Source organism: Thunnus thynnus, chromosome 4, assembly GCF_963924715.1.
Source record: "Thunnus thynnus chromosome 4, fThuThy2.1, whole genome shotgun sequence".
NCBI lineage: Eukaryota > Metazoa > Chordata > Actinopteri > Scombriformes > Scombridae > Thunnus > Thunnus thynnus.
The window spans coordinates 15,563,246-15,588,028 of NC_089520.1; the positions used below are offsets into that span (position 1 = coordinate 15,563,246).

General features: G+C 38.9%; 1 protein-coding gene across 2 annotated transcripts in view; it reads left to right on the forward strand.

Moving 5' to 3' along the window:
- poc1a (POC1 centriolar protein A) overlaps positions 1-7,713 on the forward strand; it is a 47,945-nt gene extending 40,232 nt beyond the window's left edge. For both annotated transcript variants that reach the window (XM_067586909.1, XM_067586910.1), the window contains exon 11: positions 6,089-7,713. In XM_067586909.1, the coding sequence (XP_067443010.1) occupies positions 6,089-6,199 (111 nt within the window). In that variant the 3' untranslated portion in view covers positions 6,200-7,713. The remainder of the gene's footprint in view (positions 1-6,088) is intronic.
- Positions 7,714-24,783: the final 17,070 nt, after the last annotated feature.

A 24,783-nucleotide genomic window follows, 5' to 3' on the forward strand; every position in this document is an offset into this window, starting at 1 on the left:
ATCTGGTGCTTGACAGACAATAGCTGTGTGGGATAACCTGTATTTTATGCATAATGATGATAGCCTTGCAGGTGGTGAAGGTCTTTTTTATTATTCTTGCTAATTATATGATGTTTCAAACAAAAATCAGTTCAAAATGTGAATTCACCCCAAGCTGAAAACAGTTGAGATTAAATTTTTTAATATAAACTGATATATCGTCCTCATGAAATTTAGAGCCACCACCACCGTGACGTCACTCATTGGTTTGTGGACTCCCCTTTGAAACCTCGAGTTTGGCTTTTTGACTCTCACCTTTTTTTGGAGCCAGAAGTGATGAGAAGTGACATATTTGGACGTGAGCATGGAGCTGGGGAGGAGCTCACCAGGGTCCAACTACAGTGCCTCACGCACCACCGTCGTAGCAACTTGTCAATCACAAGGTAGCCACACCCTAAAGCATACCCTGCTTTATCGTCTATTTTACACTAAATGAGGCCATAATTTACAAAATGAACATCATGCTGTATTGAAGAAGACTTGAAACTAGCGATTGAGACCATAAACACATTAGGAAAGTGTTTACTGAGGTAATAAATCAAAGGAGAAGTAGGGTCAGTTCCCATAGACTTCAGGTCTTCAGGTTAAGACACTTCCGTATTTGCTTCACTTTTCAGACAGGAGTTACCCACTTAGTTGTGCATTTACACGTCTAAAGTTCCACTTGTCCAAAACTTAAATTCATGACAAGATCAAAACTAAAGACCAACTCCTTTCAGCCTGTCCTTTGAGCTTAATGCTGTTATAGCATGCTAACAGGCTAACATTAGCATGTTAACACCTTATGGCTGTTTGGGTTTTTATTGACTTTCTGCCAATAGGATTGATTTTTATCTGGTTATGAATATTAACACTGTTGGTCCCAAACCACAGCAGTACTGGTTCTCCACACCTGCCGTTCATTAATATTGGTTCACTACATCACTCACTCTATCAATCTGTCAATAATAATGGATTTTATTGAATCACTAACATGAGTCTGTTATTTCTTACCCCTCTTTTTTGACTGGACCGCAACAGCAGCACCAGCCCTACACACACAAAAGTCTGTCACTGACTGACCGCCAAAGCTAAGTATCCCAGAATGCATTTCGCACTAACCAACAGCAAGCAGCAATGGTAGAGATTAAGCTGTTGTAATTTTCACTGTAGGACTGTTAATACTTCACTTTATTAAGTTTTAATATTTTTTCAGATGAGAATAGAGCCGCGTACTACATGCGTCTAGTGTCTTTTCAAAATAAATCAATTCCATGTTGGTAAATAAAATAAAAGCAATATAACAAATACATTTACAAATGCAAACTTCACACACATGAAACACACTTTATTGGGGTCATTTACACTTGGCATTAATGATTAACTTGATAGTTACTGCATTAAAACTATTTTTCGGGTTGTGTGTAAGTGAAATAATATATAAAACATAAAAAATAGCCTAAAACTTAAAGGACCAATGTGTAGAATTTAGTGGCATCTACTGATGAGGTTGCAGATTTCAACCAACTGAATACCCCTCCCCTCACCTTCCCCTTCCAAGCATGTAGGAGAACCTACAGTGGTCGTGAAACTCACAAAAAACGCAAAAGGCCCTCTCTAGAGCCAATGTTTGGTTTGTCCGTTCTGGGCTACTGTAGAAAAATGGTGGTGCAACATGGCGGGCTTCGTGGAGGAGGACCCACTCTCTATGTAGATATAAACGGCTCATTCTAAGGTAAAGAAAACACAACAATTCTTATTTTCAGGTGATTATACACTAATTAAAACATACTTATGAATATTATATTCCATTTCTGCCATATCTGTTTTGCTAGGTGCCACTGAATTCTACACACTGCACCTTTAACTCAACCCTTCTTACAACAGCACCATATGGTCTACACCCAAAATCTGGTGCAATGTATTTTAAGTATTTTTTTTTCTTATGTGTACGGCACCTTGAGTACAACTACTGTATGAAAAGTTCTATTCAAATAAATAAACTTACATAAAAATGAATATCTTGCTGTGATGTCTATGTCTGATTGTAACCAGGCGTCGTACAAATTAAAAGCCCTCTAGCATTTCATACACAGCCCAGACATATACTACGTTTTGACCTAGTCTTGTTTGTTCACTTGTCAGTTTACTAGTTGCATATTTAATAGCTTAATAAATCAGTTAGCTAGATTTAAACAGAATAATTGAATTTGCCATGTATCACCAGCACCAGTTTGTCTTTCTTTGACTTTCAGACTGATGTAGCGCGGGTCATACCAAAGCTATGAGACTTTGTAACATAGGCCAGTAATGCTCAGGGCGATGGAGAGTATAATGTGTTCTGGAGAGAAAAGAAAAATAGCTCGCTCTATTTTTAGTTGCATAAAGATTTGGTTTCTACTCCAGATGAAAACTATAGGCCCGTATAATGTTGCTGCTGCCTGGGGACACGTGCAGAATCTCACACACACACACAGCAATAGCACGGCTGAGGACTGGGTAGCCATATCAGATTGGTAAGATAAACAGGGTAGTATTGATCTAGAAAACAGACAGGAGAGACTAAACGGTAAATGGACTGCATTTATATGGCGCTTTTCTAGTCTTCCGACCTCTCAAAGTGCTTTACAACACATGCCAATATTCACCCATTCACACACACATTCATACACTGATGGCAGAGGCTGCTATGCAAGGTGCCAACCTGCTCATCAGAAACGATATATCGCTTTTTAATCCAATGCGCTTTGGACTAAAAAGCACAGCCATCGGGAGCAATTTGGGGTTCAGTATTTTGCCCAAGAATCGTCATGTCTTCTTTAGTCAATGTTATACTCACTGCCCTGATTGTATCATGTGACCATGAAAGAGCAATGATCATAAAAGAGATATATTCCTGGAACAGAAATGAAATAAGAGCAAACTGTACCATGTAATTCAAATCCTTAATATTTTTATTAGACCCTGTGTGTATCATATGATGGTTTTGAGTTTCCTATATCTTTAATAAATTGAACTAACATCTTATTTTTCGATGAAATGATTTATACCTTTACAAAAGGTGAAGACTTTGGAGTTAAGTCTGTTTATCCATCACATGTAATGTCTCATACACAGTTGGTTATATTTTGATAAAACCAGGACGAGTGATTCATCTCTGCGCTGCTTTGTAGCATTTTCAAAATTGCACTCGCTGGCACAAGGAGGGACATACAATTACAGGTCAAGACATGTTGACATATTTTTCACTCACTGACCCAAATGAAGAGAGCATCATCTTTCAAGGGATGACATGTTTACTGTTTGATGGTTCTTTCCCTTAACCAAATTTTGTTTCCAAGCACTACTATCCAAAACTGCTCACTAGCTGGGATTGTGTTTGTCACCAGGCAACATTAGCGCGGTAAACAATTATGTCAGAGATTCAGTGTGAACTGTCGCCTCTTTAGTGATTCCAGACAACTTTTTCAAATTGTTATCATCTTTTTACAGAGCGTGTTTTCCTAATACAGCTTCCCAGAACTCAATTTGTCATCATTACAACATTTCTGCTCCAGCATTCAGACATTCAACATCTCTGTCTGTGCTACATTTTCAGTTTCAATTTTAATTTGAGTTTGCACAACTTTTATTTTTGTTTTTGTTCCCAGGCACCTTATAGATTTACTATAAGAAAAGAGCAAAACGCCAAGTAGATATTGATTATTCAACATATCAGATCCATTCTTGTGTCTCATGTTGGCTGCATGGATCTAATTGCAAGGCAAGGCAAGTTTATCTATGTTGCACCTCTCAAACACAGAGGACATTCAAACAGCTGTACAGTACATTATGCAAAGAAGTGTATCAGGAAAACATTTAAAACACAATAAAGACAAAAATATAATAAATTGGAGTAAAATTTCAAATACAACCAGACAAATACAGTTTCAGCCTGCCATGTTTTTTTGTTTGTTTGTTGAAGTTGAAGTTTTCCTTCTGCACTTGATGCTCAAACTGTTTAACACCACCCTGTAATCACCCTACTGCACCGCTCGATTGTTGTATCTGATATATGCGTTGCACTCTCAAACGCTGCTGCTGCCACTACTTATCTTTGTACTGAAGTTATTTGAGACATTTACAATATAGCAGAAAGTCAGGAGGTTGTGATATGTAGCACAACAACCTAGCAAAGCTCTCCACAGAATCACGTTCCTACGTAAGCACAGTGGCCTCTGCCTTACACAAACTGCTGGCTGTTATTAGTCTTTGGAGCCATTTCTAAACAAACTAACACACCCAAACTCTTCTGTGACAAAAGAACATGTCACACAGTGCAGCGCTGTGGTTCATTGACATGTTTTTAATCGTATTTGGACGGATAACAGAGGTCTACAGCACAGAGGAATAAGATATATCAGGCTTTGGATACACACACAATACTTGTAAGTAGAATCAGTTCATTGTTGGTTTGGTTCTATACATGAGATTTGGTGACAATAAGGAAAATATACAGCACCAGTCAAAAGTTTGAACACACCTTCACGTTCAGTTGAATGAGAAAGTGTGTCCAAACCTTTTACTGGTGCTGTAGAAAATTGCCAGTCTTATCCTTTAAGTTTAGTAGATTATAACCTGAATATTAATGGCGTATGATGACTGTATTTACATCATATAACTGCTTTTACATGATTTCTTGGACATATTTCTAGGAAAAAGGGTCCAAACAGTGAGATCCCTCTACATAGATTACAAATGAGGTGCTGACACAGTAGTTTGACTCACCTACTCCTGCCTGCAACCCGCATTCATATATAGTTGTCATTTACAGATTTTGCAGTCTGCTTCATTCACTAAATCTAAACAATATTTTGCCACACAGCTGAACTGTAAACTCCCATTTCTAGCTTTAAAAGTTATCGGATGAACCTGCTGCAGGTGGAAAAATTGATCATTTTACATGACTATAAAAACAGTAATTAAAGATCAGACTATATCTATGAGAGCTGCATGGAAGTGTTAATGAGGTTTGGAGGAGGCTTCTTGTTTCAGTTCATATAATATTCTTTATTATGTGAATACACAGACGCACTAGAAATGAAGAAAAAAAAAAAAAAAAATCCCCGGATCCCACATGTTTTTGTTCTGGTAAATGGGATCAAGAGATTTCCTTGGAAACAGAATATCAGTTCCTGGTTTTAAACTCTAGTTTTGAGTAGGTACTACTAGCTGACTGCTTCCTAAACATCTAAGGAACCTACTGGGATTATATACTTCAAACAGACATGTATTTTTTTTCCAAGCCTGTTAAGTGATTTTTGAAGAAGCAGCAGCACTAGTGTAAAGACGGAAAAATCGTTGGTCGTTATTGTTAGAGCTTTGAAGGCATGAGAAGTCTCATGTCCGGACATGAATGTCGAGACGATAAAAGGCTGATTTAATTATTGCGTTGATGTGGCTGCTGAAGCTCAGATGGGATAGTAGATAAAAAAAAAAATCTGCTTCTATTCTCAGTAATCTGTTCATGCAAATAGTGACACCCCTGGAAATCACACCTGGAGGGTCCGCTGATAAACAGGCTTAGATCACACAGTGCTCAAATGCACAATACTGTCACTGTTGGATGATGCTGAGAGGAAAAGTATGTCGCACTGTGATCTCACTACCCACACATGCCCGTCCTGTATCGGAAAGCGACTTTCTTGTTTTCTCTGCGTATGTAAGTGTGTTTATGCAACCGTGTGTGAGAGAGAACAAGAGAGAGTGCGTGCCAGACACAGAGACTCTGGTGTTTTCGGCTCAGGCAGCAGATTTCTCTACGATAATCAGCTGGATTGTCTTGCACGCACAACATCTGTCTCGTACACACACAAACTGCCTCTTTCACACACACAAACGCAGCCATTATATGGTCATTACTGTCAGGCTGATGCTGTACAGCCCTCTCTAACATGCTCTCTCTCTCTTTTATCCATCTCCTTCCTCCTCCTTTCTTTCCTCGTCTTGTTTCTCTCTTCACTCATTTCCACTTCTGTCTCCTCAATCCTCCCTCCTCTCTCGCTTTCTCTTTTCTTCTGTATCCATCCAGACGGTTTCGATCTTGGAGCAGCGGCTGACACTGACAGAGGACAAGCTTAAGGAGTGTTTGGAGAACCAGATGGAGATCGGTCTACTTCTCCAGAGAAAAGAGGAGGCCTAAAGATGGCGGCATCAGAGAGAGGTTGAGCTATGGTGTGTGCGCGGAGGGGGGAAATGGGTTCACACCAAAAAGTGTCTCTTTGTTGTTATATCACACTTCAAACGTGTGATGTTTGTACAAACAGTTGCACATTCACACGTGTAGCATCCTGAACCGTTTCCCCCAACTAGACTTTAAATGCACACTGAGCCTTACTGCAGATGTCTGGTTATTTCACACAGATATCAGAAGTGAAGGAGTTGAATATTAGAGAAGTTGTTCCTCTACAACAGTGCTGAGAGCGCAGTCTCTTTTCTGCTGACGAAGGACCTAATGTTACTAGTCACCGACCGTTGGTGTGTGTGTGTGTGTGTGTGTGTGTGTGTGTGTGTGTGTGTACACAAAACCATAGACACATGCAAGAGACTTTCAGAGTTGCCCATGCGCTGCACGTCTGGCTGTTTTAATCTCAGTTTATGTTTATGTGTGAGGACCTGCACAGAATGGCATCACTCTTTTTCATCAAAGGGCACATATACATATAAAAAAACTTCCCCAGGGCACAGTTATCGTTGTAGTTGCACTCAAGCCAGCACATAAATTAATTTTTTTTTTTTTTAAATTAGAGAACGAGGCTCATTTATTTAAATAGGGACCTTAGGGACCCAAATTTGACCTTCTTCACTAGGTTTGTTATCCACAGATATTAAGTTTTTGTTCATCTACTGTAAGTACAGACAATTTGAATCAACTAAGTAAACAGTGACTGCATACAAACACAGTGCCTTTATTCTGTCTTACATGAAGAAACAATGTTCATATCAGTAAGATTGGGAGAGTTTTTGGTGATATTCTATAGTTTTTCTTATTGTCAACAAATCTCATTAAGAAAACAAAACCAACAATAAATTTATGAAGTAATGCCTGTGTTTCAAGGCCTGATATAGCTTGTTACTCTGTGCCATAGATATCCGCTGTTGTCCAGAAACTATTAGTTGAGCCATCACTGAGCCACACTGTTGCACTGTAGTTTATTTTAAATCAGTCCCACATACAGTCTCTAGTCTGCTGCCATAAATACTCACCAGTTCACCAAATGTTCTCATTCACAGCTGAAAATAGTCCCCAAACAAATGCAAAATTTAAGTGTTTTGATTTTGAACTCATTTTTAGAGATAAATCATCTTCAGTGGGAATGGATGGACTTGGACTGAGCGCCACAGACAGAACAGGGAATCAAAGTATTTGAAAGACAGAATAACACATTGTTGATTTTTTGCTCTTTTCATGGGATTTGTTGACGATAAGAAAAAATGTTAAAATAACGCCAAATGTATCCTTTGAGTTAGAATAATGGTGCTTTCTGGATTGGTTTCCAAGCTGAAATTTCTACTTAGAGTGCAGAACGACTGATTGTAATTATTGCAGTTTGAAAGATAAGACATCTTGTGCTGTCCCTTTATATCCTGTGTGTGAAAGTTTCATTTCGAAAGTAAGTTATTGTGTACTTTCTTAATAAATGATTTTTACTCTTATCTCTGACTTGAAATTAAATCGACTCTGGTCGCTCTTACATAAGGCCAAGCACTGTTTGTGTATCACTTGCGATAGAAAGAGTTTGTTTTCATAATCATTGCCAAAAGCAATGATGTCACCGGTCACTCTTAAGGGAGTGTTTCCTGCTCCGATTGGTCCACAGAGCTTGAGCAGTTGCCCGAGAAATCACGACTTTCCTGTGTTTATTGTCCTCAGCAGAGACGTTAAGATCATGAGCCGTGAGCTGTGTCATCACAGCTCACGGCGAGTCATTTTCAACCCTTTCTTTGCCAGATTTTTAGCGATGATTTATTACAAAAGCATGGGGGTGGCAGCTAAAAATGCCTCCCCTGCTTGTGTCCAAAATCCTTATGTTTCAACCCCCCCGAGTAATCTACGTAACCTGACCACTGATGCTGGATCAGTACTTTTATTTTTAGAAGCTTCAATGAAAATGAGGCCGAGGTTACGCTCAGACGCACGCTGTGATTTCTCTAGGAACAGATTCATCAGAGCCATAAAAGAACTATTCATTCATTTCACTTTTTAAAACATTTTTTTTAAACGGTAATATGTTTACATACTAAACTAATGAATCATACTGAGTCCTATTGTGGAGGTCTCAGTGACTCGGAGAACAGTGTGGCGTCATTAAGAGGGGAAAATATTAACGACTGTTTCTTTAAGACCCAGCTCAGACTCAGCTCTGCACTGATGGAAAAAGAAGAAAAACAAAACCGGAATTCTGGAGCTGTGCTGCCGGGCCCACTCTCTTCCTTCCTGTCTGGGGCCTGAGGACACACACACACACACACACACACACACAGAGTCACACTCATGCCAGAGAAAACGGCTCCCTTTACTATGGGCCTCAACCAGACGGCCTGCCAGGAGCTCGTGGAAGAGAGGAGGGGCTGAAAGAGTGGGTTCAATAACTGCAAGGCTTGACTCTGTGTGTGTGTGTCTGTGTGTGTGTGTGTGTGTGTGTGTGTGTGTTTGCTCTTGTACGTATCTTGTATCTTTCTGAGGACCAAGTTTTAGACCTTGTCTTGGGACCGGACCTTCAAAGAGCTGTTTTGCGGGTTAAGACTTGGTTTAAGGGTTTAGGTTAGAATTCGGTTCAGTGTAAATTTAAAAGGTGAGGTTTAGTGTAGGGGAAAGGCAGAGGTACACTCAAAACTAACTAGTTTGTGTGACGTGTCATCCAACAATGTTTTTGTAGCTGTTCCATTCAGCTACACTGACGCTACGTGTCACAGAAAGGGACGACACATGATGATCATTTAAAAATGAAGATAACAGCGCATATGTTCAGACATTCTTTCCTGGAGTGTATTTATAGTGTTGCACTCAGTTGTTCACACAAAAAGTGACAGAAGCAGTTGTGTAAAGAACGACAAAGAGAGCTAGTGATGTGAATGTCAGGTTGTTCTTTTCAGAAAGTTAAAGAAATTGTCAGACACTACCCCGGCACCTGTTCTGACATCAGAAAGGTGTCGAGGGACAGGTTTTAGACGTATATTAATGCCTTATGGTTACATTGGACCCTCATGTGAAAAAATGCAGCCCTAGCATTCAAGAGGCCACTCTCTCGATGGAGCACGAATGCCAACGCGAGGGGCTCCAGCATGAGAACTCAGCGTCGTCTGGCAAAAAAAAAAAGTTTAACCTGGCTGATATTTTGCTAGACTGCAACACAACGTAATCCAGCAAGGAGCTGTGATGGCCAATCATATGTGTGTAAGAACAGTTTCTAGATTATTTTGTAACATGGACACCAAATTTGTACTGCTTACCTGTCTAATGATTGCCGCTGTGATAACTTTACAAAGTTGGTCAATTCTTCCTCATATTATTCTAGTGTGTAATTCTAGTCTGCTAAGCCTCCAAAACTCATAGATCTGTTACTCTAACTGCACTTCCTGGGTCATATTTCATCATTTCTGTACCTGAAGCAACACGCTCCCACTAATGCAGCCCCTTGCATCTTTTTAACGCAGGGCTGCTTTTGGTCTGAACACCCACTGAAGGTTGAGTTTAGGCAGTTGTGATTGTGTATTATGTCAGTGAGGATCGTGTGTGTGTGTGTGTGTGTATATGAGAAAGAAAGAAGAGAAAAGAAGTTGGAGAGCGAGCCTCTGTAATATGTAGCCCATGTGTGGCCCACAAGTGTGTGTGTGTGTGTGTGTGTGTGTGTGTGTGTAGGAGGGGGTTGGTGATCCTATGAGGAGAACATCTGGATATGTTTTTCCTGGTGCGCTGTGGTTGCTGCCACTGCTTGCCTGTGTGTGTGTGTGTGTGTGTGTGTCTTAGTGTTTTACTGGTTCAGTGTGTCAGGTCTTTGTACTCCTCTTGGCTTTTTGTTTCCTCAAACATTTTGTTAGACTCCAACAGATTTATGAGATTGAAATGATACCCGGCCGCTCTGACGGCCAGACTGCTGTGCCCCGTTGCAGCAGGTGGAGGCTACACCACCACGCATAGTTTCACTGTGGCTGAAAAACAGGCTTTTCTTTTTTTTCCAAAACATCAATTGCCAGTGTGTATTCTTAGAACTACAAGTTCTAGTACTCAGTGTTATAATTTGTCTTCGCTGACCGAAACACTGAAATGATCATGGCAGCAGGATGTATGGTCACTGCTCAATGAGCTGAGGGGAACTGGACTTTTTGTAGTTCTAGGAAAGAAATGAGAGGTGGCCTGGAGACAAAAAATATCACTGAACTGTTTTGAGGAACCAGAATAGAAAAGCACAGTTTAGAAGCTATAGGTTGTGACGTACAAGAGTTTCCAGTGAGTCACAGCAAAGTCAGGTGCACTGTACATTTTTACAAGCCCAGAGAGTCACATACAGTACAGGGGTTGGACAAAATAATGTTAACACCCAATGGAAAAACTTAAGATCTTGGACTGTGCTTGAAGTTAATCAAACACTGTTACAAAAAATGGGTCCTCTGAAAGTCAGGTTGTCAGCTGTAGAAGAAATCTGGCAATCTTTGTTTGATGTTTTCAAAAAAACATGAGCTAACTCTAAAGGAGCCACGTCATTCACTGTATGTCCACATTGCAGGTGCGTTGCTTTAAAAAAAGGCCAAATTAGTTGATATGTCAAGGGAGTTGTGTTACTCAAACCCTGACAGCATAGTGTACTAAGTATGTAGGTGACAGATACTGGTAATTTGCATGTTACCTAGTTATGTCCCTCTTTTGAAGCGTTGTTTGCAGCCGTGCTCAAAACCAAAGCTTAAAGCGTTTTATAGTGGAGGCATTAACTATTACTAAATTTAAGAAATGCAGATAGACTTCTCAATGACACTGAGTTTGTGCCGTCTCACAGATTTCATGTACTGCTGAATGCTGAAAGGTGCTAACCCAACTCTGCAAGTTTGAGCCAGGTGCACTTTGCATATTGGGATACGGATGAGTGAAATTAAGTTGCTAGCAGCTAGCCGGAGAATGAATCGAGGTCATTCTTGGTATTTGGGCAGATCGGACCTTCTTCTTATATTTACATTCTCACTCCTGCACCACCTGCACTGCAATGAGTGGAGTGGACGCTCTCACGTGACTTTTAGTGATGCATTTTGGTTCACTTAATTTTTTTTCTCTGTGAAAAGAAACCGAACCAAGGGGAAAATGCAACAAGTTTAACAACTAATCCACTGATTCGCAGCAGAGCAAATGAACTATAGGTCTGAAAACGCCCTAAAAAATCTCAATAAATGCTGCACCAAGTTCAAGGGTATTACTGCAACAAAATAGCTTGTAATAGCCTATAAAGTTAAATAATTATTTAGCTTCTTTTCTTTGTTTGATTTACTTGTGGCCCAGTAGCAAATAGTCTGAGGCCTGATGCCAGTCTGTAGCCTGGTTTTGGGAACCTTTACTTTAGGCCATCATCTACTAAATTTGTCACATCAGGATCTCTGTGGCTTAGCACCTCTGCTAAACCGTTTCCTTGAAGCACCTCTGATGAGGTGACGACATAATTTTGTCTACCACCTGTACATAAGTAACAAATGGTCCAAACAAATAAATATCTGTATGGGAAAAAATAAAAAATATCGGGAGGAACAAAGCCCTGAAGATGTGTTAAAAAAGTGACTTAAACAATATGAAACACCAGCTTGTTCAGGTGTGTACAGAAAGTTGTGTTCAAAAGAGGAGAACCTTGTTCGAGCCTCAGTCCCAACCATGTCCTCTCTGACCACCGCTGGATTTGCAGAACTCCCCTGTGCCTCATTTCCTGCTTCACCCCCCCACCACCCCCCCCCTCCCTTCACTCCCCTCATCGCCTCCCACTCCTTCCCCCTGTGAGACTGAGCCGTGCTTGTCGGCAGTGGCTGAGGTTTGGCGCTCTGCTCCTCCAACCCACGCCTCAGCTTCTGCTCCAAAACCATCTTTTCCATTCGATTCCAAAGGGAGTGAATGGATGGATGGAGGGAGTGAGTGAGTGAGGTTTATTTTTTTTCTTCTGTTGTAAGAGGATACAATAAAGAAGGTTTTTAATCTTACCAAGCTGCAGTTAATCTAAAAAGCAACTTCCTGTATGTTGCCCTCTTATCAATCTACCATATATTTAGATTAAATGTAGTGCACAAAAACTTGACTTCACATCTGCTGCTCAGCCAAGGTTTTCATACGATACACATCTATAATTTGCATTCACTAAATACATACTTAATACCACTACAGTTCTGTTCCTAAAGAAAAACTCATTAAAAGTAGCTCATGAAACCACAGTCCATGTAGTGTAACCTAAATGCTACAATGTCAGCTCTAAATCATACATGACCTCAGTGCCACAGCTCACGTAACACAAATAAAACCAGCTCACACACGCTTCTAGGTGTGTAAATGTGTGCTGAGAGTTTAAAATTGATGACCTACTTTACAACAGGCCAACCCATTAAACAAACCCGGTGATAACTCAGAGAGCACCTGCCTCCGTCTTAAAGCCTCACCTTACCGTAACCTCACCTGCCTCTCTAAAGGTCGACCGCTCTTTCACACCCGTGATTTAAGGCAGCCTGTCACCACAAAGACATGATACCTTATAGTAAGATACTGCGTTTGCTACTACTAAGCTTATGATCAATTCTTTAACATTATCACAACTGTGTTTTGAAAAGTGTCATGAACATAAATTAGATTTTAGGAAAGTAAAACAAAAAGTTCAACATTTTGGAAATATGTTTATTCACTTTCTTTCTGAGAGTTAAATGAGAAGCTCAACTCACTCTCTGTCTTTGTGCTTGTAGCCAGTAGACGATTAGCTTAGCTTAGCATAAAGACTGGAAGCAGAGGGAAACAGCTAGCCTGGCTGTCTCCCTCAAAAATACATCTACCAACACCTCTAAAGCTCACACAGAACTGTAAAAAGCGACACTTTTTGTTTTTAGGTGCTGAAACTACTTCTTGGCGAGTTTTATCCTTGCACTCAGTCCTTGTCATTAGGTTAATAGTGTCACTTTTGGTGCAGAGTTATCTAGACCTGAAACGATTAGTCAATTAATTACTCGGTAAGTATTTTGATAATTGATTGTTTCAGTCATTTTTAAAGCAAAAATGTTCAATCTCTGGTTTCAACTCCTCAGATGTGACAATTGGCTGTATTTCTTTGTCATATATGACAGTAAAGGTTTAGGTTTCAGACTGGTTCCCAAAGCCCAAGGTGACGTCTTCAAATGTCTTGTTTTGTCCACAACCCAAATATATTCAGTTTACTGTCATGGAAGACTAAACAGACCAGACAATATTCACATTTGAGAATTTTGAATCAGATAATTTGGACATTTTATGAAAATAGTTGGCGATTATTCAAAAGTTGGCAGCTAACTAACCAAACTAAAATACGGACCTGGAAATGTTCATGATATGTCTCCTTTAAGTAAATTTCCAAGCAGATTTGCCAAACATTCACTAGTTCCATCTTCTTTAAACTTGTGAGGATTTTCTTGATCTTACATGATTATAAATTGAATATTTGGGGATTTTGGGCTGTTGGTTGGACAAAACAAACAAATTTGAAGACGTCATCTTGGGCGTTTTTCACTTGTTTTCTGACACTTTATGGACCAAACCATTAAACTGAGAAAATAATCAGCAGATGAATCCATAATTAAATAGTTGCAGCCATAAGCTGACATTATTGAACCCATTACACTTACTGGAATTAGTCATACATTTTTTAAAGTTTAATTCACATTCATATTACTTTTCACACCATAAGACTACAAGATCTTCTGAACTTATCTGCCTTTGTGACCTCTTAAAGTAATGATTTGTTTCACCACATATGGCTCTTAAATAACGAGATCTCGGCAATCAGATGTTTTACTGTAATTATGTAACAGCAGAAGTTATGAGGTCATTTGTATATGCTTTAAAATAGATGGCTTAATGTTGTGTCGATGTCTTATGAATCAACTCCTGCTGCTCTGGAACAAGCTGAGCTGAAATAAAAGAGGAGGAAAGTGAAACTGCTCAGGAGATGGAACAGATCATTAAGAGTTATTTGGCCACCTTTGACCACCTGTCTTTATGGCCCTGCCTCTCAGCTGTCATAGTGATATAATGGGGTGAGGCTGAAGGTGTATGTGTGTGTGTGTGTGTTTGTGTAAAAGAGAGAGAGGTGAGGACTGAGTTAACACACAATGACTCACCTCAGTGCTTTTACAATCTTGCCTACGTAGGTACAGTGTGTTTGCTCTACAGGTTGATTAGATACAGTAGGAGGGGGAAAAGATTGCAGGTGGTTTTTAAAAAGAGATTCAAATGTTCAAATAAAGAGTCAAACAGAATCAATGTTGCTTTGGTCATTCGTTCAGTTATTTATTGAATACTCACTCAAACTGGGAACAAAACCTGCCAAATGTGTTCCAAAGTCAGAGAGCAAGCGAGTGATTTAGACGACAGGTTGGGTGACTCAGTTCTAGGTTGGACGGTGTGCCTGCCTGCTCCATAAAGGTTGTTCAATTGGTAGATAGTTCATTCTTACCCTGTTTATACCTGGTGTTAAAATGTGATCTGTATCCAGATACATTATATGGAAAAGGAAGAAAAGCATTTTAAAGCAGGTGTAAATGCACTCAGAACGCAATCAGATTGGCCGGACCACATTTGGAGGTGGTCAGGCTTGCATTCTGATTGGATCTTAGCCAGGTGTAAATGCACACTTTACATTGTGACCACATTCATAAGAAAATCATCCCAGTAAGTAGAAAGGTCAACTAGAGCTTCCTCTTCCTGTAAGCTAAAGCAAGTCCAAGTGGTAGCAGTAGCTGGAGGTCTTCCCTCGCAAACAGTGACGTAGAAATGAATGACGTCCATTTGACCTGGGAGGTGCCATGGTTGTTGACAAGTCCGCCAGCTCCGCTTAGCTTATTTGCATATTGAATCTGATCACAATGCGGGTACAGATGAGAAAACGAGAACGCATTTTAATACCAGGCGTAAATGCAAAGACCCATTGATCAGATGTCATTGTCCAGATAATCCAGATAACAGCATCAGCCCCACTGAAGTGTCCTTGTGCAAGACGATGAACCAAAGAGATGCTGCTATAAACTTTGATCACTGACGTTGCTGTAACGCTGTCTCCTTAAAATTACATTCATATACAACTAATCTGCATTAGCAAATACATTCTTTGGCATACAGCAACCCCAGGTCTCATGTTGCCTTACATAAAAATGATTCCAGTGAGTCCTTCATAGAGAGGTAAACAGATTTTAAATTTGGGAGAAAGAGAGTACTGTTATCAAATGTATACTTGGTCTTTGTAGATATCCTGAGTTGAGGTGTTGATAATTGGGGAGAAAAAGCTGGATTGATGCACCCCCAACCGCAGTCTTTTCACTAAATTGTTTTAGGAGCCTAAACCTACCAATACATGTTACACAGTACATTGCATCTTGCCGCTATCTATGACGGCAGGCTTTCAGATTGACACTTCTGCCATTAGGCATGGTCGTATAACACCGTGTAACTAGTTAATTTTAGGCAGACCTTAAGGACTTCCTGGATTGGACAAAAAGATGGCCAATGAACATAGTCCAGACAGGAATTCTGTTTCCTCCTAAACATATATTATATTTTGTGGGAAACCCAGTCATTAATGCTTTATATACAGTAATTGTTTCAGTCATGCCTACTACTAGATTTGTATAAACCCATTTCCATCATTGTCACTCTATTCTCCATATCATGTGTCTCTGAAGAGTGTTATCTTCATCTCTCTCTTCTTTCCTGCGGGGTATGTCACTCTCTATCTTTCTAGTTTGGTCTTTAATAATGAATTCTACAGAGAGACTTCTCTGTGGCTCAGAGACCCTCTCATAGTTCCCAGTGTAAGCACGTGTTCACAGCTCTTCAACAGAGACATACACACTATATACAAAATCTACACTTCACAACACACAGAGACACACTTCGACTATCTCTGGGATTCCTGAAAAATTCATAGCATCCAGTGCTAACAGACCTCAACTGAAGGCATCAGCATTACTACAAGCTTCCTTTTTACTTTCTGAGGAACTCTTGAGTGCTCCACCAGTTCATCCGACGAGCTTGTCCCAGATGTGAGAGGATGTTCAACAGCTTCCTTTGTGATAGCATTAAGTTATTTTATTACATTCATCTGAGGTCAAATACGGATGTCCCAGCATGTATCTACCCAGAGGCGGTAATGTTAGTCAAATTACCTCACATTTAGGTTCTTCGTCTTCAACCATAATACCTTACTACAGAAATCTTGGTGTGACCTTTGATAACAAGCTTAATTTTGATTGTGTCAAGTCTGTAGTTCAATGTTGCTTCCTGCACCTTCAAAGGATTTGGAGAATGTGATTTATGCTTTTATAACATCCTGATTAGCTTTCTTCAATATCAAGACTCACAAAATGCAATATGAAAAGGCATATAACCTCAATTTTAGCATTTCCAAATTGAATGCCTGTACATTATAGATTAGATTTTGCGAGAGGGCAAGATGCAGTGAAATGGTAATAACGGCGCACATTTTCCAGAAGTTTCAACCCTTACGAGTTGTTAACACAATTCATGGAAAATTCATGGAAAAATTCATGGAAAATTGACAGAAGTAGTTTTGTGAAGAAAAGAAAAAAGAGCTTGAGAGAGAAGTTTAAACCCTGTGTACTTTCTCACCTCTGGACACCGAGTGATTGTTAGACTGTTGGTTTCAGAAAGTATCATAAATTGTCAGACACAGCCCCCTCCACCAGGTTTTGGGGAAAAGGGGTGTCAGACACTTTTCAACGATCCGTAAAGCTCATTCTTTGAATCATGCTGACACCTAGTCCCTAGATGAAAGCTAAACACCAGAGGAGACCAGGGACCAGGTGCATAAAACTGTGTGTAGATTCATGACTAAAACTCTGTGCACGCACAAAGACAGAAATATGCATCCGCCTTCTTTTCCTCAGATTTATGAAGCTGTGAGTACAAATGGTTCTGTTTTATACATCTCAGTCATTAAGGAACTGGGTGCTCATTTCCACTCCCACAATTAGCCATAAATGGTTGAAGACACACCCTTAACCCGCCGTTTTCATATCAATTCGCTGCCTGCTCCATCAGTCTGTACACTTGTCAATGAAACAAACGGAGAAGAAGAAGTGGCGTTTCACCAATGGTGTTGTGCTGGCGAGGTTCTCCAACAGCAGAACAGCTGTCATTATGTGCAACCATTACGTACGGCTGTGCGGCTCATTAATTCATCACATGGACCCATAAACCATCGTCAGCAGTGATATCTCAGAAATTTAATCAATGATTAGTTTGTAGTGCTCATATCTAAACCGACTTTACAAGGTGTGACACAACTAAAGATAAAATAAAAAGAATATTAAAAGCAAATAAAATGTTGACTCCTATGTAAATTAAATGATTAATCACACAAAAGTAACTAATCAAGGTTACCTTAATAAAAGTGTCTTTGACTGGCATTTTACAAATCTCAAGGATCACACAATCAGTGAAGCTGGTTATCAACCTAAATAAACAATCTTTTACTAAAAGACTGTCTCTCACCTTTTATTTCATCTCTACCTCATCACATCACCCTCAGATTGCTTTACAAAAACATGTGCACACCTGGTCTGAAGTCAGTGTTTGCTGCGCACACTCTGTGTTTATTAATATCACTTTATGTGCGGAACATGGCATATTTGTGTGGTTTTTGTGTGTAGGCATCGTTTTTGCACGTGGCCCCTGGACATTGCATTCATGGCTCCTCGACCAAGGCAAGTCTTCAGTCTTGTTTAAATCCCTTAAAACACATTATTTTATAACTGTGCTTTCTAAAATTGTTTTATTTTGTACTTTTATTACATGTCTATTTTTAATTATATCTATTTATTGTTTATTCACTCTAATTTATGCATTTCAAAATATCTTTTGTAAAGCACTTGTTTTTGAAAAGTACTACAGTATATGAATAAAGTTATTGTTGGAAATACACCTACCTCAATGAAAAATAAAATAATAGTAAAAATACATAACTACATTTATAGCTCTGTTGTCTTTCAATAAAAAAGTATTATACAGTAATAATTTCCAATTTCCTGAAAACCTCAGTATACTAACGGTAATCTTCTACTAATGGTAATCTTCTACCTGTGTATGTCTGATTGACGCAGAGATACAAATCAAAACAGAGCAAAAGACTCAGAGGAGAGGAGACAGACAGAATTCCTGATACTTTTTCCAGGCCTGTTTTATGTGTTGGCGACCTGCATGTTTGGGGGCAAAGGAAACAGCAGAGGAAATGCCAGCGTTAGCGTGGGAGAGGGGTGGCCACCTCACTCCATCACTGAGGTGAGTGGGTTTAAACCACAGTCTGCCTTAAAGAGACCTCAGACAGAAACAAGAAAAAGAGCTCAGTGCCAAGTACTTTACTGTTTTTTTACATTGTCATCATACTGTATATGAGGCCTATTTGGATAGTTAAAGTAATGGAAAGAGATAAAAGTCATTTAATTTATAACATGATTTTATCAGGACTGAAGTGCTACAAATCCTGCCTAATCCCAATGAATTAGAATCACAAATGTTGTCTTAATGAACAAAAACAGTTCAGAAATGTGAACATGAAGTTTAAATCTCTGCAGAAGCCTGAACCAAGAACATTTTAATCTGTCAAAAAAAGGCGTTGGAACTGTTCCACTGACAATGAATGGGAGACTTTTTCTCAATACTGGATACAACCCAGGGTGATTTTCCAGGGATATGAGCAGATTTTCTGCAGCAGAAATGATCAGTTGAATGTAGTTCGTGGGTAAGAAAGCTCAGGCGAGTCCACAAAGATCAGATCAGTCTCTCATTCACTGTCAGAGAAATTCAAATTTCTCTGTAGGTAGAAATTTGAATTCTCTTCACTTTGTGTGGAAGGATTTAGCAACTATAATAACACTGCCACTATTGTGCACATTTTTACAGAAGATAAAACCTTTTCAAGACATACTGTATTTTTTAAATTTGCCTTTGCTAGTAGATGCACTGTCAGCTTCAGTGTGGTGCTACAGACTGGAGCATGTTTCCATCCACCTGATTTTATTCTCATTTCAATGTGCGCATAAAAAACCTGAGTGGAAATATTGCAAAAAACGTCTTATGCTTGGCTGAGGTGGAAAAGTTTGCGTATTGATTAAAGCAAAATGTGACAATGGAAACACATTTAGCAATTAAATCATGATGTACATGAAGCATGTGACTTAAATATCCGTTTATGTTTCTGCTCCAATGAAGAGACGAAAAACAGCCGCAGATGAAAACATCAGATCTGTGTGTAACGCTGAGACTTTAATGCTTGCTCTTCTAAACATCATTTCGTTGCACGCGCTTCTTCTGAAATGGTTTAATGGCTCTGACTGGAAAAATAGCGTCACCCGCTGTTTATCTTGGTGAACTCCAAATATTCGCAAAACGGCAGTGGATGTAAACTATTAGGCTATTAATTTGAATTTTCTTTTTTCAATAATCTAGAAATTTGGTTAAAATTTACACTAAATTTGTAGGGAAACCTAGATGTAAGACTTTTCACCCCTTTTTCAACAATCCTATAAAGCGTATGTTATGTACATTTGTCTGTCTGAGTTTATATTCTACTCAGACAATGGAAGCTAGCAAGTTGGAAAATTAGTCACCAAATATTATTTTATGTTATCTCAAGGCCTGAGTTGCCAGGAACTCCCACATATTTAGTGTGGTGTGCTAGCTAGCGTTAGCCATTTATCTTTCGTGTGTCCAGTTATGGTGATAGCAAATGACCAGACTGTGAAAACGCACAGCAGTGAGTGTAAACTTAGCACTTTGTACATTGCCCTGTGATTTAGGGAGTGCTCACATCAAAGAAGGGACTAAGCTACAGCTAACAATGTTAGCTTTCAGCTGCCTGTGTGTGGGTGGATCTGTCTTAGGCTGTCGGGGACAAATTTCAGACTTAAGACCAGTTAATTGGCGGTGGCTTGTTCAATTGTGGACAAAAGTCGTGTCCCTAATTGGGAAAAAGCTGATTCTTGGGTCAGTGGTTAAGGTTAGGGTTAAGCAAGTAGTGGTTATGGTTAGGGTAAGTCTCCAGGAAATGAATGTAACTCCATGTAATGTCCCCAAAAGTGACCTAGGACAACGTGTCTCTGTGTCTGTGTGTGTGTCATTAAGTATTTTTAGTGCTTGCCCACACATATTGCACAAATCAATGACAGCAGCGTCAGTTGAAACCAAAAATTCACATACTTCTTTTTGGTAATACCAATTTTGACCTAATAAGTACACAAGTCAAAACAAACAACATGGATATGCAGTAAGCTATATACTGATTTCTTAGCTAAAGTTTATTTTAATTTTAGCTCGACTTTAAATAATGACTTTATTATGTAGCACTTCTTCAAACAGAGTTATAAAATGATTTACAGTAAAAGCCAACAGAATAAACAGTAAAAATGCTAAAATAATTAGATTACAAGAAGTATTTAAAAGTACAATGCAGAATGAAACAGTAAAACAATGAGGGGCATAGAAAAATAAGACCAAAACAAATTAAAACAATAGTCATGATTTAAGAAGAGGCCATCCAAAATCAAACCTGAGAAACTTCAAGTGATAGAAAAGTAGCTTTCCAGGTTGGATTTTCACTTCAGGTGCAGTTTAGTAGAACTGTACAGCCACTTCCTGAGGGACAGAAACTCTTCATGTGCTTTGTTTCACTAAATCCCAGCTAAGACAACACTTCTCCCCACCAAAAATCTTCACATAATAAGATTTATCTTTGTCCTTGTTTTTTAGGTTCTGCATGGATTTGCGTAATATTTTTGGTATGTGGCTTTTCATTCAAAGAAACATCACTTCATAACAGGCAGTGGGAGTGGGGGGGGACAGTTAGCTTTGGGTTTTATAAGTAAGAGACTCTGTGCTCATCTCAACACCATGCTTCAGAAAATTACATTACCATCCTGGAATATAGATTTAAGATGGAATTAAGGGTTCTTCCATCTGGCAGAAGGAGGGTTTTTTTTCCATCAGTGAATGATGACTCTCTGTGTCAACAGTGCATAGATTCATATTGAATATATTGCCTTTTCTGTTTGAATAAGTCACACTGTATGTTCGCGTTTCTGTGTGTGTGGCCGCTCTTCATACCCCATTTCAATATGAGAACAATAAAACTGATTACAACACTCAAGAGCAGTGGTGTATGGAGGAGGGCAATTTTCTAAAAAACTGGATGGTGTTGACAAAGATTAGAGGTATTGTGAAACAGGAAATGTGTGTGTGTGTATAGACAATGTGAAAAGCTTCTGTGCTTTCCAAAATGGTAGATTAAAGGCTGATGATGCATGTATGAGCAAGTCTGAATGGTGGGTAAGTCTCCCCATGAGTTCATGTCTTTTGTTACCCAGACACTGGTCATCAAAATCTTTACATAAGCTTATTTGTCTTATTCTGTTTTTACTGTGGGATTTATAACTAAATCCTATAACTAAATCCTACTGTAAAAAAAAAAAAATCCTGAAAATTCAAAGGCCCTGGAACCTTTTTTCTCAATCAGCTTCTCACTATGAGAAATGTGGCCCTACTGAGCACAAAACTCTTTGCCAAAGTTAGAACAGTTTTGATCATTTTGTATGTTTTTGTATGTGTTCTTCTCGCTGGTTTGACGCAGGCAGGCTGCGTGTCAGTTCGAAAAGGTTGATGTCACGTACGTCAGTGCATCAATCAGGATTTATCAGTATTTGAATCAAAATGTGATGACGGTTTATGCCTCCAGGCCATTCAATCACATCTGATAAAACCACACAGTCCTGATGATGCAGATAAGCAGCTTTTTTTTGTTGTTGTTGTTTTTAAGAATGTAATAATTAACATCTACAGATGTTATTTGTCCCCCAAACTTTAACTCTTATCTTTGTGTATTTAATCATTAATATTTATGGTTAGAGATAAATGCTCAAGATTCAAAACCCAAGTTTGCAGAAGCTTTAAGGCCCCTTTATGTCGCAATTTTGGGCTGTAACAGACAAAAGTTGACAAAAGTGAAAGAAATGTGGCAAAAATCTTTGGTCTTCAATCACTTTACATCAATGAAATTAAACTAGTGTCATTGATTTATTCATTTTTTGTTGTGATGTCTTTATAAACCTATTTTTATTTTTATTTTTTTCATTTCCAAGCACAATCCCTGTTTAATCCTTTAGCATATTTTTGTGTATTTTATGTTACCTGTGCATAAACTAACAAGGCCTAATTAAACTAAACTTAACTAAGCTAAAACAGTAGTCTTATATCATAATGGGTAAATTCACTGATGGCTGACTCAGAGCTTCAGCAACCAAAAATTGGCTGAATCACTGTCGAATTTAGAACCAAATTCCACAATGTGACAGTTGCTGTAACTCACAGTTAGAAACCAACCAATAAAAATGTTACACAATGCTACTGCTAAAAATAAAGTTACCAAAAACTCGATTTGGAACATGGGAAATTGTCATTTCCCATGTTCACAACCGGTTTCACAATCTTCTTCGGGGTTTTTTTTTTTTTATACTTTTATTGGTATTTCCATCATAGCGTTACAATTCACCAGGCATCCATCCCATCACATAATCTGACATGCCTCAAAACTGTGATAGCTTAATGTGATGCAGATTAAGACCAAGGCCATAGACCCCCATATCGTACAGTCTAAAGGCACCATTAAAGCATTATTTAATTACGTCAAGAGACTCTGTTAGAGCTTCATCACAAGTAAAGTTCCTGAAAGTTCAAAATCCATGATGATAGTTTTGTTTACAACTGGAAAACAGTTTGTAGACAAACACACACCGAGTGGCTACACACTCTCTAAGAGAGCCTGTTGTTGTCCGTGAAGGGAGTGGAAACACAAGAGCCCTAAAGTTTGTGTGCGTGTGTGTGTGTGTGTGTGTGTGTGTGTCTCTGCTTGTGTACTTGTGTGTGAGCATGTATGTGTGTGTCTGTGTTTTGTTAGTGAGTGTGTGTGTGTGTGTGAGCCACTGGGGAGGATAAAGAGCCATTGTCTGCAGCTGGTGCATCCCCCACTCCTCCTCTCTGCAGCTGTGAGGAAATCAAACGCTCCTCTTTTCCCTCTCTCTGCCTCTGTCACAACCTGCTGATGCCTTATTAGGTCATTCATGGTGAAACGTAGCGATGACCCAGTGATGGTTTGTGTAATACAGCAGGTACACCAGCACCATTGAGTTGTTGTGAGTGGAAATGTGTTACATAACATCACCATGATACCCAGTATTAATGATAGTAATAAACTTTATCTATACAGACACTTTCATAGGAGAGTTATGACATGTTAGTTAAAATGTTAATGTTAAATTAAGAATGAGAGGGAACAGTATTTGCAGTTATCAGCATTTGATGCTCTGACCATTTAGCTTTTGGCATTTAGTTTAGCGACAGTACACACAGCTATTGGCTAGGGCTGAAATAATTAGTCAATCTATAGAAAATGTAATTAATCAATGATGATTTTGATAATCTTCCAATAGTTTAAAGTCATTTATCAAGCAAAAATGGCAAATATTCACTGGTTCCAGCTTCTCAGATGTGACAGTTTGCTGCTTCTCTCTGTTTCATATCAGTTTTAAATAGAATATATTTGGGTTTGGACTCACAAAATAAGTGATTTAAAGACATCACCTTGGGCTCTAAGTACACGTGATGAGCATTTTTCACAGTTTTTGTCTTTTTGTAGATTAAAAGTAGTAGTTAATTGATTTATCAGAAAAAGTAATGGTCTATATGAACAGAAACACTGTGCCTGAACTGGTTAATCAGTTTAAAATATTATGTTATAAAGCACCTGTCCTGCACTGGTTCAGACATTAATTCCTCACCAGTTCCAGTACCTCAGCTGCTGTAGTAGACTAGACTACCCAGTTCCCAGTGTTGAGGAAGGCCCCGTGGAAGCACCTTGAAAAAGTACACACACAAAGAGCTGAATGCTACCTGAAGAAGAGACTCATTTCCTATCCGCATGTTACATTTCAACCTGTGGTTTTCTTTCTTTTGCTTTGTGTGCACTTTGTTGTTTTGTGAGCACCAGAAGTACAAAAGAAAAAAGAAGAAAGACTCATTTTGCTTTTCCTCAAATATATATATATATATATATATATATATATATACATATATATATATATTTAAATATGGTATAATTTCATAGGCCTGATGATTTTGAAACAAAGTTCAGTTAAAATCTAAAAAAGACAGCAGCTGTTCTGTTACCAAGAGACAAACCAGAACAGCAAGAGTAACATTTGGCTCAGGTTTTCTCAGTGAGATAAAAACACAACAGTCTGTACAGACACACTCCAAAAATTTTAATAATCGAAAAGATTATATGAGACAAATATGACTCTGAGACTCAATTAGTGTTGCCTAGTAAGTAGTAAAAAGCCAATTTTCAGTCAGGAAAATGTCCAGTAATAAATTGGTACATAAATTTATGGAAATGTATTTAAATTGTTTGTTATAGAGGAAGTAAAGGCTGTGAGGAGATAAGAGGAAAATGAATCAGAGTC